The sequence below is a fragment of the Triticum dicoccoides genome, chromosome 3A (assembly GCF_002162155.2).
Source record: "Triticum dicoccoides isolate Atlit2015 ecotype Zavitan chromosome 3A, WEW_v2.0, whole genome shotgun sequence".
NCBI classification, from domain to species: domain Eukaryota; kingdom Viridiplantae; phylum Streptophyta; class Magnoliopsida; order Poales; family Poaceae; genus Triticum; species Triticum dicoccoides.
The window spans coordinates 642802746-642819722 of NC_041384.1; the positions used below are offsets into that span (position 1 = coordinate 642802746).

General features: G+C 44.5%; 1 protein-coding gene across 1 annotated transcript; it reads left to right on the forward strand.

Moving 5' to 3' along the window:
* Nucleotides 1-905: 905 nt before the first annotated feature.
* On the forward strand, nt 906-2996 carry LOC119272449 (heat shock protein 81-1-like). The gene is made up of 3 exons (XM_037553936.1): nt 906-1038; nt 1387-1451; nt 2739-2996. The coding sequence occupies exons 1-3, from the start codon at nt 906-908 to the stop codon at nt 2994-2996; spliced, it is 456 nt and encodes a 151-aa protein (XP_037409833.1).
* The last annotated feature ends 13981 nt before the right edge of the window (nt 2997-16977 follow it).

The following is a 16977-nucleotide window of genomic DNA, read 5'->3' on the forward strand; positions in this document are numbered from 1 at the left end:
CGACGCCAAGCCGGACGGGAGGAGCTACCGCCCCGCAGCACGCTCGCGCCAGTACGTACAGGCGGTGCCCCGCCGGATCTAAACAAGAACACCGAGTGGTTCATGTACCTGGCATTCCTAGATCCATCCGCCCCACCCTCTGCTTGCCCTATCTCCCTCGGTGTTGGGGCATCCAGATCGAGCAAGTTAGGTGCCGGCGCTCCACGATCTCCATGCGATGCGCCGGCGAGGCGACGATGATGCTTGTGGTGGACGCCTCCGCCGTCTTCCACCGACACACAGTCGCGCCCTCCGACGCCGCGCTTCCATGCGACGAGAGGCCTGGGTGCCGCTCGGCTGGGACAGAACCCCGCGCTCGACGATGCCATGGACATGGAGGTCTTCAAGGTACCCTCTTCCTCTCCTTCTCTGTCCCTCACCTCCAATACTTGCCACTGAGCTCGTGACAACGCCATGTCTCACTTGGGCCCTCTGATGCTTGCTCGCTACGGTCTCTCGATGAACACAATTGCTTACTCCTAAAATCCCTAATTCCTAGGGTTTACTCTTGCTGTTCTACATACTTTCATGTACCACTATCATACTCCAGGCTTGCTTAGAATTGCAATTCCACGCTTAGAATCATGACACCATCGAGTCATAGGGACATCTCAACTTCTGAACGAAAAAAAAACATTATTGTTTGCTGCATTGCATATACCATTACAGTTCTTGATTGAGTTTTGGACTTGCGTAATTCCATCATCAGGGGAAGCTGATACCCACACCGCCAGCTCGTGCTCACTGTGTTTGACCGCCAGCTCGTGCTCTACTGCGACGAGTACCGATGCCCACATAGGTATGACCTGCGTGCCCCCCATGACCTTGCACCGGTGCTATGTGCGTGAGCGCGCGCGCTTGCTGCAATGTCGGGTGCGGTGGTGTGCTGCAAACTTGCGATGGGGGCGGCCAGGTGGTGCGTGGCCGTGTGTGTGGTGATATATGGAGCTCCGGAGATTCCTATTGGATTGCCGAGACTTGGTATTGGTTCTGCCGTTGGCGTGTTGTCTTTGCTCTAATCTGGTTAAAACTGTGTGATTAGACTAGTAGCATCAACTCTTTATCTGGAAAAAGAATACTATCAAGTCCTTAGCTAGCTAGCTAACTAGTACAAGCTGCAACCCAATAGGAACAGTAGCTTTCATGCACACATCTAGCTAGCTAATTAGTAATTACACTACTAGTATTCAGAAACAACTTCGCTTTGAAACTCTGAATCACTTCTCCCTGACAGACACTTCACCAAAATGTATCCTGTTCCAAACTCTTATTTGTATCATTATTTACCGAATGTTATTTTATTATTTTTGTTGAACTAATCTTGTCTGAATCATCCCTCTTCTGTAGGTCTTTATGAAGCTTTGGAACTGAGGGACGATGGATCTGACTACTTGGGAAAGGGTGTTTCCAAGGTTCCATTTGAGCGAATTTTATATTAGCATGAATAACGAATTCCCGGGCTACAGTCTTAAAGTAATTTTGTTACCTAGTTAGTGTTTGGAAGCAGCTGGAGTGAATGTGAGAAAAGTTGAACAGTTACACATTTTCCTAAAATGGTATAGCTTAATTTGTTTTTTAGCTACTGCAACATTTCTTGAAATGATTTTTATTCTAAGCATTTTTGTCATACTCAATAAGCTAGTTCCTGAATCAAATTTGATAACGAAATGTTTCTGTAGCAAGCTATAGTTAATTAGTTGGCAAGTGTGATGTCCATTCGCGCCTCCTCTGTTTTTTGCAGGTCTGGCAGCACCGCCGTGTCGACGACGAAGGTGGTGACCGTGGCAGCGAGCGGCGCGAGTTGGTGGCTGCGGGACTCGACGGCACGGCTCATATATGCGCGAGCTGGGCATTACTTTGAGTTCATATATGTGCTTGTCACTCCATAGGTTATAGTGATTCCCTCTGTTTCCTTATATGTTCTTGTAGTTTGGTTGCTTTCCTGTTCATGCATGTTTGTACAGCAATATATAGTTATGCTGTGAATCTGTCATGCATGTATTGAAATGCAGGAAATGTTTAATACATGTTCACTCTCAGTTGGGATATTGAATTGTACATAGTTATGTGATTCATGTCTGCTTCTTATCTTATTAAGTGATTATCTTTATGTCCTTGCTACCAGTAGGATGGTTAATAGCTTGTTTTGTAGTTCTCTACTTTATGCAAATAGCTTCTTATAAGGCAATATAATTGGTTGTTTTGTGTTGCTGGCCTAATTAAACATGATCAGTATCTATACTTGTTTGAGATAGACATTTTATGCATGTTTATGAGGTACGAATTCTACAGATGTCACAAAATATTGGTGGCAAAGTGTCTTCTTATCTTTATATTTACTTAGCTAAAATCTTAGAGTAACAATAACTGTACTTGACAAGTAAACATTAGCATCTTAAATGATCATCTTAAATGATTAGCTAAAATGATGTAGGAGTAGTAGAAACTTCATGGTTGATCCTGATTGCTAAACATGGGAGATGCATCTTCTTTTGCATATCAATTACATAGTAGTACTATATAATGCTTGCCGATGTGGTACATTCAATACTAGCAGCACTGGCCATTAATTACACTGGCCATTTTACACCAGGCTTTAGATTCTGCCGAGCCAGATCCATTGACCCGCGCTTTGATTTGTGGCGTGCGAGATTTGTTCCTGGGCTGACGTGGTGTGTTTGTCGGTGTGATTTTCGCAGGCCTTGGACAAGATCAGTACGGTGTCGATGGAGGCCCTCGCCGCCGGCGCCAATGTGTCCATGATTGGGCAGTTTGGTGTTGGCTTCTACTCCGCCTACCTTGTTGCCGAGAGGGTCGTCGTCACCATGAAGCACAACAACGACGGGCAGTACGTGTGGGAGTCCCAGGCCGGTAGCTCCTTCACCGTCACTCGTGATACGTTTGGGGAGCAGCTCGGCAGGGGTACCAAGATGGTCCTCTACCTCAAGGACGACTAGGTATGCAGTCCAATCCTCCTATACTGTGATGGCTTACTCTTCATGTCTTGATGTGGTTCTCTGCTTAGTGTAGCTGTATTAGACTCACTATGAGATGTCCACTCTTGTTTTGTTAAAAAACATGAACGGTTAAGTCATCTATTCATGGCCGTTGCTTTTGTTCAGTATATATGTGTGCTTTCTGATTTGTATGCGTAGGTGGTTATAGGTTCCTGTGATGAATATAAATATTAACAAGTGCTCATGCATGCCGGTATAATAGAGCTAGTTGTATGTGCTCATTACCTTCCTGTTGTCACTTTGTCAGCATCAATCCAATCCAACCCAACCCAATGAATCTAACCTTCTCGTTTAGTTCTCACCATCGGTGGTAGCCAACAACTAACCGATCTTAGCTGCTGCCGGCTGTTTGGCATCCTATGTATTTTTTGCTGCTAGTCTCAGAAATAATGCATAAAATGGCATCAAAACTGCTTCATGCTATCTCTCGGGCAAAGTAGATGCTAGTTTGGTTACTATCTGTACATCATCAGGTCTACTTGATGCAAGTCTCTATTTTTTGTTTGTTCTATTTTTTGTTTGTCTCTCTTTGACATATTGCTTTTTCTTTTTGAATTTGCAGGTTATTTGCATCTTGATTAGGAGATGATGGTGATCATCTTTTGTTGCGGGGAACTTGTTAGATAAAGTTTATGTGATTTGAACCTGCAAGGTACAGTTCTGTATAATGTTGTGTGAGATAAAAGTTATGTACTTGTGAACATAGGAGATAAGTTATTGATATGTGTTGGTCTGTCTAATGTTATGCGAGATAAAGTTGTGTGAGAAAGTTTTCTATACTTGTGTTATTACTATGGGAAAGAAGTATTGTTACTATACTGATTTGAGAATATTGGCTGTAAATAAAAGAGGGCTTGGCCCACTATTGGATTGTAAAAAGGCCCTGTCCAGAATTTACATTGCACTCAATACTTGGGCTCTAAAAAGGCCATGGCCCAAAGTATGTTGGACTTGTTTCTAAAAAGAGCAATATAAATTTCAGATTCTAAAAGGGTTGAGGCCCCAAAAAATGGATTGTAAAAGACTGCATCTCAGAAAAAAAAGTCCTAATTGTTGGGCCAGGCCTATTTAGCTAATCAAAGCACAGGGAAAAAATAAATTAAATGGGCTGAATTAATGGGCTCGGCCCATGTAAAGCGCCGAATTGGATAGGGCTGAATCTTGTGCCACATCAGCTTGCCACGCTGGATGCCTACGTGGCCTGGGGAGGTTGCTAGAGACCAAAACGCCACAGTAGACGTATTTTGGTCATAAACGTCTTCGACCATTCCAGAAGAAAGGTCGCTATAGTCAGTTTATGACGGCCAGCTTTTGACCTTATGTTTTTGGTCACAAAAAGGTCACAAATGGAAATTTGTGACCATTCAGTGACCAATAGTGGTGGTCACAAGTTGACATATTTCTTGTAGTGTGAAGAGGCCATCGGCTTCAGTGTTGAAGGTGGACTTGGCGACGTACGCTCAAGCTAAAGCCAGGCTTGCCACGCCTGAATCAGATTCCTCTTCATACTCCATCTCCACCTCCTCAGATGCAGACTCCTCCTCTGAATCCATTTCCTTACCAACAAATGCACGACCCTTGCTAGATGAGCTCTTCTTGTGTGATGAAGACTTTGACGAAGACTTAGAAGAAGACTTTGAGGATTTCTTCTTTTTCTTGTCATTAGAATCATATTCCTTGCTCTTCTTCTTATTCTTGTTCTCATTGTCCCATTGAGGACATTCAGAGATGTAGTGACCAGGTTTCTTGCACTTGTGACATGTTCTCTTCTTGTAGTCACGGGAGGAAGCTTCATCATTTCCTGAGCTGGATCTTGAAGACTGTCTGGAGCCTTTCTTCCTAGTGAACCTTTGGAACTTCTTGACAAGCATGGCAAGCTCCTTTCCAATGTCTTCAGGATCCTCAGAACTGCAGTCAGATTCTTCTTCAGATGAGGAAACAGCCTTTGCCTTCAAGGCGCGAGCTCGGCCATAGTTGGGACCATAGATGTCTCGTTTCTCAGATAGATGGAATTCATGCGTGTTGAGCCTCTCAAGTATGTCATACGGATCGAGAGTCTTGAAATCAGGGCATTCTTGAATCATCAAGGCCAAGGTGTCAAATGAGTTGTTGAGTGATCTTAAGAGTGTCTTGACGATTTCATGCTTGGTGATTTCAATGGCGCCGAGTGCATGAAGCTGATTTGTGATATCAGTGAGGCGATCAAACGTCAGCTGAACATTCTCATTGTCATTTCTCTTGAAGCGGTTGAAGAGATTGCGAAGAACACTGATCCTTGAGTCTCTTTGGGTTGAGACGCCTTCATTGACCTTGGAGAGCTAGTCCCAGACTAGCTTTGCAGTTTCCAGAGCACTCACACGGCCATACTGTCCTTTGGTCAAATGAACACAGATGGTGTTCTTTGCAGTAGAATCCAGTTGAATGAACTTCTTGACATCAGCTGCGGTGACACCTTCACCAGCCTTGGGAGCGCCATTCTTGATGACATACCAGAGGTCGACATCAATGGCTTCAAGATGCATGCGCATCTTATTCTTCCAGTAAGGGTAATCAGTGCCATCGAAGACAGGGCACACAACGGAGACCTTGATTATCCCTGCAGTCGACATAGCTAAAACTCCAGGTGGTTAAACCGAATCACACAGAACAAGGGAGCACCTTTCTCTGATACCAATTGAAAGTGCTAGTTGTCGACTAGAGGGGGGGTGAATAGGCGATTTTTATGGAAGTCTTCAAAACACGGGGGCTTTGAAGACAAACAGAAGAAATGAACCTATTGGTATGCAACGGAAGGTAGACTACACTAGACAGTCCATAGTCAAGTAAGCAAATGAAGCGAAAGCACGAAGACTATCAGCAACTAGGTAGTATGGATCAAGATGGAAGAATGTATGAAACCAATCAACAACGGTCTTCATATAGTGAAGTCAATCATATCATGCAGGCAGGCAATGACTTCATGAAGACAAACTATAAGTAAAGAGAGAGGTAAGAGTTGCTTGGTGAGGACAGGTGTTTGTTGGACCGGTGTTGTGACAACTGTACGTCTGGTTAGGGAGGCTGAGATTAAACTCAGAAGACCGCGTCTTCACCTTATTCCCCTTGAGCTAAGGACACACATTCCTCGCCCAATCACTCTGGTAAGTCTTCAAGGTAGACTTCCAAACCTCCATAGACTTCGTTCACCGTGATCCACAATGACTCTAGGATGCTCAGAACGCGACGTCTAACCGGCTGGAGGATTCACAGTCCTCAAGTGTAACAAGTCTTCAGATCACGCAGACAGAAAGACTTCAGTGAAGTCTAACACTCTCTGGCTCTTGGTGTTTAGGGCCTCTGGGTGTTTAGGGCTTTGTCCTCGCAAGGATTTCTCTCTCAAAGGCTTCGAGGTGGGTGATACGTCCATTTTGCATCATGCATTTATATCGATATTTATTGCATTATGGGATGTTATTACACATTATATCGCAATACTTATGCCTATTCTCTCTTATTTTACAAGGTTTACATGAAGAGGGAGAATGCCGGCAGCTGGGATTCTGGGCTGGAAAAGGAGCAAATATTAGAGACCTATTCTGCACAGCTCCAAAAGTCCTGAAACTTCACGGAAGACGTTTTCAGAATATATAAAAAATACTCAGCGGAAGAGATTCACCAGGGGGGCCACACCCTGCCCACGAGGGTGGGGGGCGCCCTACCCCTTGGCGCGCCCCCTACCTCGTGGGCCCCCTGGTGGCCCTCCGGCGGCCATCTTCTGCTATATGAAGTCTTTCGATGGGAAAAAAATAAAAAGCCTTCTTCTCGGATGAAACTCCGCCGCCACGAGGCGGAACCTTGGCAGATCCAGTCTAGGGCTCCGGCAGAGCTGTTCTGCCGGGGAAACTTCCCTCCTGGAGGGGGAAATCATCGCCATCGTCATCACCAACGCTCCTCTCATCAGGAGAGGGCAATCTCCATCAACATCTTCATCAGCACCATCTCCTCTCAAAACCCTAGTTCATCCCTTGTATCCAATTCTTGTCTCCAAGTCCGGGATTGGTGCTAGTAGGTTGCTAATAGTGTTAATTACTCCTTGTAGTTGATGCTAGTTGGTTTAATTGGTGGAAGATCATATGTTCAGATCCTATATGCATATTAATACCCCTATGATTATGAACATGAATATGCTTTGTGAGTAGTTACATTTGTTCCTGAGGACATGGGAGAAGTCTTGCTATTAGTAGTCATGTGAATTTGGTATTTGTTCGATATTTTGACGAGATGTATGTTGTCTCTCCTCTAGTGGTGTTATGTGAATGTCGACTACATGACACTTCACCATTATTTGGGCCTAGAGGAAGGCATTGGGAAGTAATAAGTAGATGATGGGTTGCTAGAGTAACAAAAGCTTAAACCCTAGTTTATGCGTTGCTTCGTAAGGGGCTGATTTGGATCCATATGTTTCATGCTATGGTTAGGTTTACCTTAATACTTTTGTTGTAGTTGCGGATGCTTGCAATAGAGGTTAATCGTAAGTGGGATGCTTGTCCAAGTAAGGACAGTACCCAAGCACCGGTCCACCCACATACCAAATTATCAAAGTACCGAACGCGAAGCATATGAACATGATGAAAACTAGCTTGATGATATTCCCATGTGTCCTCGGGAGTGCTTTTCCCTATATAAGAATTTGTCCAGGCTTGTCCTTTGCTACAAAAAGGATTGGGCCACCTTGCTGCACCTTATTTACTTTTGTTACTTGTTGCCCGTTACAAATTATCCTATCACAAAACTATCTGTTACCACTTGTTTCAGTACTTGCAGTGAATACCTTGCTGGAAACCGCTTATCATTTCCTTATGCTCCTCGTTGGGTTCGACACTCTTACTTATTGAAAGGACTACGATATATCCCATATACTTGTGGGTTATCAAGACTCTTTTCTGGCGCCGTGGCCAGGGAGTGAAGCGCCTTTGGTAGGTGGAATTTGGTAAGGAAAATTTTATATAGTGTGCTGAAATTTACTGTCACTTGTTACTATGGAAAGTAATCCTCTGAGGGGAATGTTCGGGGTATCTTTACCCCGACCAGTAGAGCAAAGAGTTGCTCCTCAACCTACTGAACCTAAATGAAAATGTTTGCTTTGAAATTCCTTCGGGTATGATAGAAAAATTGCTAGCTAATCCCTTTTCAGGAGATGGAACAAAGCATCCTGATGAGCATCTAATATATGTGGATGAAGTTTGTGGATTATTTAAGCTTGCAGGTGTACCGAGAGATGTTGTTAAGAAGAAGGTCTTCCCTTTATCTTTGAAGGGAAATGCATCGACATGGTGTAGGCTATGTGATGATGTCGGGTCTTGGAATTGCAAACGACTGAAATTGGAATTTCATCAGAAGTTTTATCCTATGCATCTTGTTCATCGGGATCGCAATTATATATATATATATATATATATATATATATATATATATATATATATATATATATAATTTTTGGCCTCGCGAAGGAGAAAGCATCGCTCAAGCTTGGGGGAGGCTTAAATCAATGTTATATTCATGCCTCAATCATGAACTCTCAAGAGAAATGATTATTCAAAAATTTTATGCTCGGCTTTCTGATAACAATCGCACCATGCTTGATACTTCTTGTGCTGGCTCTTTTATGATGAAGACTATTGAATTCAAGTGGGATTTATTGGAAAGAATTAAACGCAACTCTGAAGATTGGGACCTCGACAAAGGTAAGGAGTCAGGTATGACACCTAGTTTTGATTGAGTTAAATCTTTTATGGATACCGATATTTTTCATAAATTTAGCACTAAATATGGACTTGACTCCGATATAGTAGCTTCTTTCTGTGAATCTTTTGCTACTTATGTTGATCTCCCCAAGGAGAAGTGGATTAAATATCATCCTCCCATAGAAGTAAAAGTAGCTGCACCTATTAAAGTTGAAGAAAAGATTGTCACTTAGAATGATCCTATTATTCCTACTACTTATGTTGAGAAACCACCTTTCCCTGTTAGGATAAAGGATCATGCTAAAGCTTCAAGTGTGGTTCATAAAAGTAATATAAAAACTTATACACCTCATGAGCAAATTAAAGTTTAACCTGATATTGCTATTGTTAAAGATCTCTTATCTGACAATATTGATGAGCATGTTATTCATTTCCGTGATGAGACTGCTAGAATTGCTAAACCTTGTGCTAAAGATAAAACTAGATCTTTGGTAGGCATGCCTGTTATTTCTGTTAAAATAGGAGATCATTGTTATCATGGCTTATGTGATATGGGTGCTAGTGCTAGTGCAATACCTTATTCCTTATACAAAGAAATTATGCATGATATTGCACCTGCTGAGATAGAAGATATTGATGTCACAATTAAACTTGCCAATAGAGATACTATTTCACCAATGGGAATTGTTAGAGATGTTGAAGTCTTGTGTGGGAAAACTAAATATCCTGCTGATTTTCTTGTTCTTGGTTCCCCACAAGATAGATTTTGTCCAATTATATTTGGTAGACCCTTCTTGAACACTGTTAATGCTACCATAGATTGCAAAAGGGATATTGTTACTATCGGTTTAGATGATATGACTCATGAATTTAATTTTTCTAAATTTAGTGGACAACACCGTGAAGAAGAATTGCCTAGTAAGGATGAAATTATTGGTCTTTCTTCTATTGCCGTACCTCCTAGTGATCCTTTAGAACAATATTTGCTATACCATGAAAATGATATGTTTATGAATGAAAGAAGGGAAATAGATGAAATATTCTTTAAATAGGAACCTATTCTGAAACATAATTTGCCTGTTGAAATCCCAGGGGATCCTCCTCCACCCAAGGGTGATCCCATGTTTGTGCTTAAACCGTTACCTGATACTCTTAAATATGCTTATCCTGATGAGAAAAAGATATATCATGTTATTATTAGTGCTAACCTTTTAGAGCATGAGGAAGAGAGATTATTGAAAACTCTGAAGAAGCACCGTGATGCTATTGGGTATACTCTTGATGATCTTAAGGGCATTAGTCCCACTCTATGTCAACATAAAATTAATTTGGAAGAAGATGCTAAACCAGTTCGTGATCATCAACGCCGGCTGAATCCTAAAATGAAAGAAGTGGTAAGAAAGGAAATACTAAAGCTCCTTGAGGTAGGTATAATCTATCCCGTTGCTGATAGTCAGTGGGTAAGTCATGTCCATTGTGTCCCTAAGAAGGGAGGTATTACTGTCGTTCCTAATGATAAATATGAATTGATTCCTCAAAAAATTATTATAGGTTATAGGATGGTAATTGATTTCTGTAAATTAAATAAGGCCACTAAAAAGGATCATTACCCCTTACCTTTTATCGATCAAATGCTAGAAAGATTATCCAAACATACACATTTTTGCTTTCTAGATGGTTATTCTGGTTTCTCTCAAATACATGTGTCAGCCAAAGATCAATCAAAGACTACTTTTACATGCCCTTTTGGTACTTTTGCTTATAGACGTATGCCTTTTGGTTTATGTAATGCACCCGCTACCTTTCAAAGATGCATGATGGCTATATTCTCTGACTTTTGTGAAAAGATTTGTGAGGTTTTCATGGATGATTTCTCCGTCTATGGATCTTCTTTTGATGACTGCTTGAGCAATCTTGATCGAGTTTTACAGAGATGTGAAGAAACTAATCTTGTCTTGAATTGGGAAAAGTGCCACTTTATGGTTAATGAAGGTATTGTCTTGGGGCACAAAGTTTCTGAAAGAGGTATTGAGGTTGATAAAGCCAAGGTTGATGCTATTGAGAAGATGCCATGTCCCAAGGACATCAAAGGTATAAGAAGTTTCCTTGGTCATGGCGGATTTTATAGGAGGTTCATTAAGGACTTCTCAAAAATTTCTCGGCCTCTGACTATTTTATTACAAAAAGATATACCATTTGTCTTTGATGATGATTGTGTAGAAGAATTTGAAATACTTAAGAAAGCATTGATCTCCACACCTATTGTTCAGCCACCTGATTGGAATTTACCCTTTGAAATTATGTGTGATGCTAGTGATTATGCTGTAGGTGCTATTCTAGGGTAAAGAGTTGATAAGAAATTAAATTTTATTCAATATGCTAGTAAAACCCTAGACAATGCTCAAAGAAATTATGCTACCACCGAAAAGGAATTCTTAGCAGTTGTATTTGCTTGTGATAAGTTCAGACCTTATATTATTGGTTCTAAAGTAACTATTCACACTGATCATGCTGCTATTAAATATCTTATGGAAAAGAAAGATGCTAAACCTAGACTTATTAGATGGGTTCTCTTGCTACAAGAATTTGATTTACATATTGTTGATAGAAAGGGAGCTGAGAACTCCGTTGCAGACAACGTGTCTAGGTTAGAAAATGTGCTTGATGACCCACTACCTATTGATGATAGCTTTCCTGATGAGCAATTAAGTGTCATAAATGCTTCTCATACTACTCCATGGTATGCTGATTATGCTAATTACATTGTTGCTAAGTGAGGGAGTCCTGGATTAGGGGGTGTCCTGATGACCGGACTATACCTTCAGCCGGACTCTTGGACTATGAAGATACAAGATTGAAGACTTCGTCCCGTGTCCGGAAGGGACTTTCCTTGGCGTGGAAGGCAAGCTTGGCGATACGGATATGTAGATCTCCTACCATTGTAACCGACTTTGTGTAACCCTAACCCTCTCCGGTGTCTATATAAACCGGAGGGTTTTAGTCCGTAGGACAACATACACAACAATAATCATACCATAGGCTAGCTTCTAGGGTTTAGCCTCTCCGATCTCGTGGTAGATCTACTCTTGTACTACCCATATCATCAATATTAATCAAGTAGGACATAGGGTTTTACCTCCATCGAGAGGGCCCGAACCTGGGTAAAACTTCGTGTCCCTTGCCTCCTGTTACCATCCGTCCTAGACGCACAGTTCGGGACCCCCTACCCGAGATCCGCCGGTTTTGACAGCGACATTGGTGCTTTCACTGAGAGTTCCTCTGTGTCGTCGCCATCAGGAAGGATGCCTCACCCCGTCTATAAAGACGGCACCGTTGCTAAGGGAGCTTTGGCTGTCGGTCAAACCCTCCAGCTAGGTGGTTTTCTTATGACCGCCTGTTCGGCTTCTGCACCGACGATGACCTCTCGAGCTATCGAAAACAATCTTCATGTCATCTCGGAACTTGCCGAGCAGTTAGATCCAATGGAGCTCTCCTCCATAAACGAGCTCTTGGATCGCATCGCCGCCCTGGGAGTTGCTACGGATTACGACCAGATTGGGCCTAAACCCGATCTGAGAGAGATTAACTCTCCCCAAGTCACCCATCACGTTGCCGTGGTAGAGGGACAGTGCGGCGACCCTTCATCTATCTTAAGGACTAGCTACGTCTGGATTCCCGATCCCTCCAAGCCGGATACCCGCGGAGGGGAGGATATCACTCAAGACCTGAACTTAGAGTCAGGCGATGGGCTGGATTCATTGGACAACATCCATGAATCCAAAAATTTTAGTTCGGAAATTCCTCAGCCTCTGAGCCTCAGATGGGGTGAGGCTTCGGATTTAATTCCGCCCACCCACCCGAACATAAGCGATCTATCCCAAATTAGGCAAGAGCCCGATGAAATAGTACATCATTACTGGGCCAGATTCCTCCTGGTTAAGAACAGGATAAAGGACTGCCGCGAGGAAGACGCAATCTCAATCTTTTGCAATAATTGCACGGACAAGGGAATCCTCAACGCCATAAGTCGCCGTGATATTGCACGCTTCGCTGACTCGGCGTCCATCGTACGAAAGTACTGTGTGATGGAAAGCGCCTGGAAAACCAAAATAAAATTTTGGAACGATCCGGCCCTGAATACAAACCCAGTCCAAAATAAAAGGGTGCATCATCGCCAGACACCCGGGTCAAACACCAAAAAGCAAAAACCCTCTACAGGGCATGGAACCGTACTGGAAGGATGGCTTAATGGACCCTGTAAAATTCACAGTACAGAGGACGCCACACCAACTCATAGCCTTAGGGCATGTTGGATACTCCGGCAGGTGGCCAAAATTGGCGAAAATCTCCTAATTTCGGAGGCCACGGAAAGCCACCCCAGAGACACCAATACGGTATTAACAGTCTTCGAGACTTTCGCATCAAATAATATGCGAAAAAGGACACTCCGCAGCCTTGCCGAAGTCTACCAAGTAGCAACAATAAACCCATGGAGTGACACGGCTATTACCTTTAACGCCAGTGATGAACCTAAATTCTGAACAGCCTTGCCGAAGTCTACCAAGTAGCAACAATAAACCCATGGAGTGACACGGCTATTACCTTTAACACCAGGAAAAATCACACTAGATGTGGTGTTCGGCACGTCGGATAATTACAGGTCCGAAGAGGTCACGTTCCATGTGGCTCCGTTCAGCAGCGGTTATCACGCTCTGCTAGGGCAGGAAGCGTTTACAATCTTCCAAGCAATACCCCATTACGGGTACATGAAGCTCAAGATTCCCGGGCCTAACGGGATCATCACTCTCGCTAGTGATCCGGACATAGCACTCCACGCTGAAAACAAGACAACCGCACTGGCCCTCGAGGCACTATCCAAAGCCCTAGCGGCTGAGGAACTGACTGCGCTGCACTCTACGGTGAATAGGGACGATGTGGTACTCGACAAAAGATCCAAGTCCACCTCCTTTAAACCGGCGGACGAAATAGTGAAATTCCAAGTCCATCCAACGGACCCCAATAAAACAGCTTCCATCGGGGCACAGTTAAACCCTGATGTAGACGCCGCGCTGCGAGAGTTCCTACGAGAGAACTGGGACATTTTCGCCTGGCACCCTTCAGACATGCCAGGAATCCCACGTAGGCTGGCCGAGCACAACTTAAATATCCAAATAGGATTCAAACCTGTCAAACGGGCTCTTCGGCATTTTTCCGAACCTAAGAGACAGGCCATGGGAGAGGAGCTAGCAAAGCTATTGGAGGCCGGATTCATCAGAGATATAAAACATCCGGACTGGCTAGCAAACCTGGTGATGGTACCAAAGAAGGACAAATCCTGGCGCCTGTGCGTTGATTTTAAAGACCTTAACAAGGCTTGCCCAAAGGATCCCTTCCCCCTCCCCCGCATCGATCAAATTATCGACGCTACAGCAGGAAACGATTCGTTGTGTTTCCTCGACGCATATTCTGGCTACCATCAAATCAAGATGGCAGAACCAGACCAAGCCACAACGGCATTTATCACACCATACAACCCATTCTGCTTCAACATGATGCCCTTCGGGCTCAAAAACGCCGTCGCAACATATCAGCGCATGATTCAGACATGTCTAGCAAACCAGATCGGCAAAACAGTGGAGGCATATGTAGATGATGTGGTCGTCAAAACAAGACATGTCGAATCTCTAGTAGACGACTTGAGGCTCACATTTGATAACCTCCGAACATACGACATCAAGCTCAACCCGGAAAAATGCGTTTTCGGCGTTCCAGCCAGAAAGCTCTTGGGCTTCATTGTATCCGATAGAGGAATTGAAGCAAATCCAGCCAAGATCCGAGCTCTGTCGCAACTGGATATCCCAAAGGACCTCAAACAAATACAAAAGTTAACCGGATGCGTGGCGGCTCTAAGCCGCTTTATCTCCCGCTTGGGAGAAAAGGCCCTACCCCTTTCTCGCCTCCTTCGGCGCACCGAACACTTCGAATGGACGGATGCAGCCACGGCCGGACTCGATGAAATAAAAGCCATACTGGCAAAAAACCCAGTCCTGGCCGCGCCAAACATTGGCGAACCAATGCTATTATACATTGCAGCAACACATCAGGTTGTAAGCGCAGTGCTCGTCATCGAACGAGAAATGGACGGCCACAAATTCCCCTTCAAAAGCCGGTCTATTATGTGTCCACTGTCCTCACTCCCTGCAAATCACGGTACCCGCATTATCAAAAGATTGCGTACGTGGTATTCATGGCATCCCGGAAGCTACGACACTACTTTCAAGAGTGTTCAATAACAGTAGCCTCGGAAGTACCACTTAACGATATTATAAACAACCGTGACGCAACGGTCCGGATTGAAAAATGGGCCATTGAGCTCCTCCCGTTCGACATAACTTATAAGCCACGGCGAGCCATCAAGTCGCAAGTCTTGGCCGACTTCATCGCAGAATGGACGGAGGCCGAACTCCCTAAAGAGTACGGCACATATTCAAATTGGATCATGCATTTCGACGGCTCCAAGATGTTGGCCGGACTGGGGGCTGGCGTCGTTTTGACATCCCCCATAGGAGACACGGTTCAATACGTACTCCAGATTATGTACACGGACTCCAACAATGCAGCCGAATATGAGGCCCTTTTACATGGTCTCCGGATGGCAGTATCCATGGGCATTCAACGCCTAGAGGTGCGCGGGGACTTGAACCTCGCAATATCCCAAATAAATGGAGACTTCGATGCCAAGGATCCAAAAATGGCAGCTTACCGCAACGCCGTCCTAAAAATGTCAGCTCGGTTCGAAGGGCTTGAATTCCACCATGTAGCCTGGGAAAATAATCAGGCGGCGGATGTCCTGGCACGCATCGGCGCAAAACGCGATGTAGTCCCCCCCCAACATCTTCTTGGAAAGGTTGTTCAAGCCATCCATAGTATGGGAAGGGGAGCCGAACAATAACAACCCGGACCCAACCGCACTGCCCGACACCGAACATTCTGACACAATCGGAGGCTCTGCCAATGAAATAACACCTTCAGCCCACATAGTAATGGTCGTTATCGCCCCGTGGACGGAACCATTCCTCGCCTACCTTACTAGGCAGGAACTCCCCGAGTACCAAAACGAGGCACGCTGCATAGTGCGGTGATCCAAAGCCTACAAAGTCCACGAGGAAGAGCTTTATAAGAAAAGCACTACCGAAGTCCTTCAAAGGTGCATCTCCGAAGAGGAAGGACGGAACCTCTTGGCTGAAATTCATGCCGAACTCGGCGGTCATCACGCGGCAGCTCGGTCCCTTGTAAGCAAGGCCTTCCGTACAGGCTTTTATTGGTCGACGGCCCGGGCAGACGCCCAGGACTTAGTCCAACGATGCACCGGTTGCCAGCTCTTCACAAACCAAAGCCATATGCCACCCACCGCCCTCCAAACTATCCCCATCACTTGGCCCTTCGCGGTCTGGGGGCTTGACATGGTTGGACCCCTTAAAGGCGGAACCCACAAGCAAAAATACTTACTGGTCATGGTGGATAAGTTCACCAAATGGATAGAAGCCAAGCCTGTTAAGACGGCCGAATCCGGACCGGTGATAGACTTTATATCCGGGGTTGTACACCGTTACGGCGTCCCCCACAGCATCATCACGGATAACGGCACGAACTTTACGGCCGACGAGGTAAAACTCTGGTGCAAAAACATGGGCATCAAGCTCGATTATGCTTCCGTCTATCACCCACAAACTAACGGCCAGGTCGAACGTGCAAATGGTCTTATCATGAGTGGCATCAAACTCAGATTAGTGTGATCCCTCAAGGAATCTAACACGCACTGGGTAGAGGAGCTCGACTCCGTACTCTGGGGGCTGCAGACCACGCCGAATCGCACCACCGGATACACACCATTCTTTATGGTGTACGGCGCAGAGGCAGTTTTGCCTTGCGACATAATTCATGACTCACCTCGAGTGCGCATGTATGAAGAAAGAGAAGTCGAGCTCGATCGGTAGGACAGCTTGGACGCATTGGAGGAGGAGCATGACGTGGCAAAAGCCCGTTCCGCATTCTATCAACAGCAGGCTCGAAGATACCAAAGCAGAGAAGTACGGGCCAAAAATTACAACGTTGGCGAATTAGTTCTACGACTACCGAACAAGAAAAAGGACAAACTCAAGCCCAAGTGGGAAGGTCCCTTCATAATTGACCAAGTC

Coding starts and splice junctions, on each gene's coding strand:
- LOC119272449 (XM_037553936.1), top strand. CDS start 906: ATGTCGGGTGCGGTGGTGTGCTGCAAACTTGCGATGGGGGCGGCCAGG. Junction 1,039..1,386: donor TGGTATTGGTTCTGCCGTTG/GCGTGTTGTCTT, acceptor CCTCTTCTGTAG/GTCTTTATGAAGCTTTGGAA. Junction 1,452..2,738: donor TGGGAAAGGGTGTTTCCAAG/GTTCCATTTGAG, acceptor TGATTTTCGCAG/GCCTTGGACAAGATCAGTAC.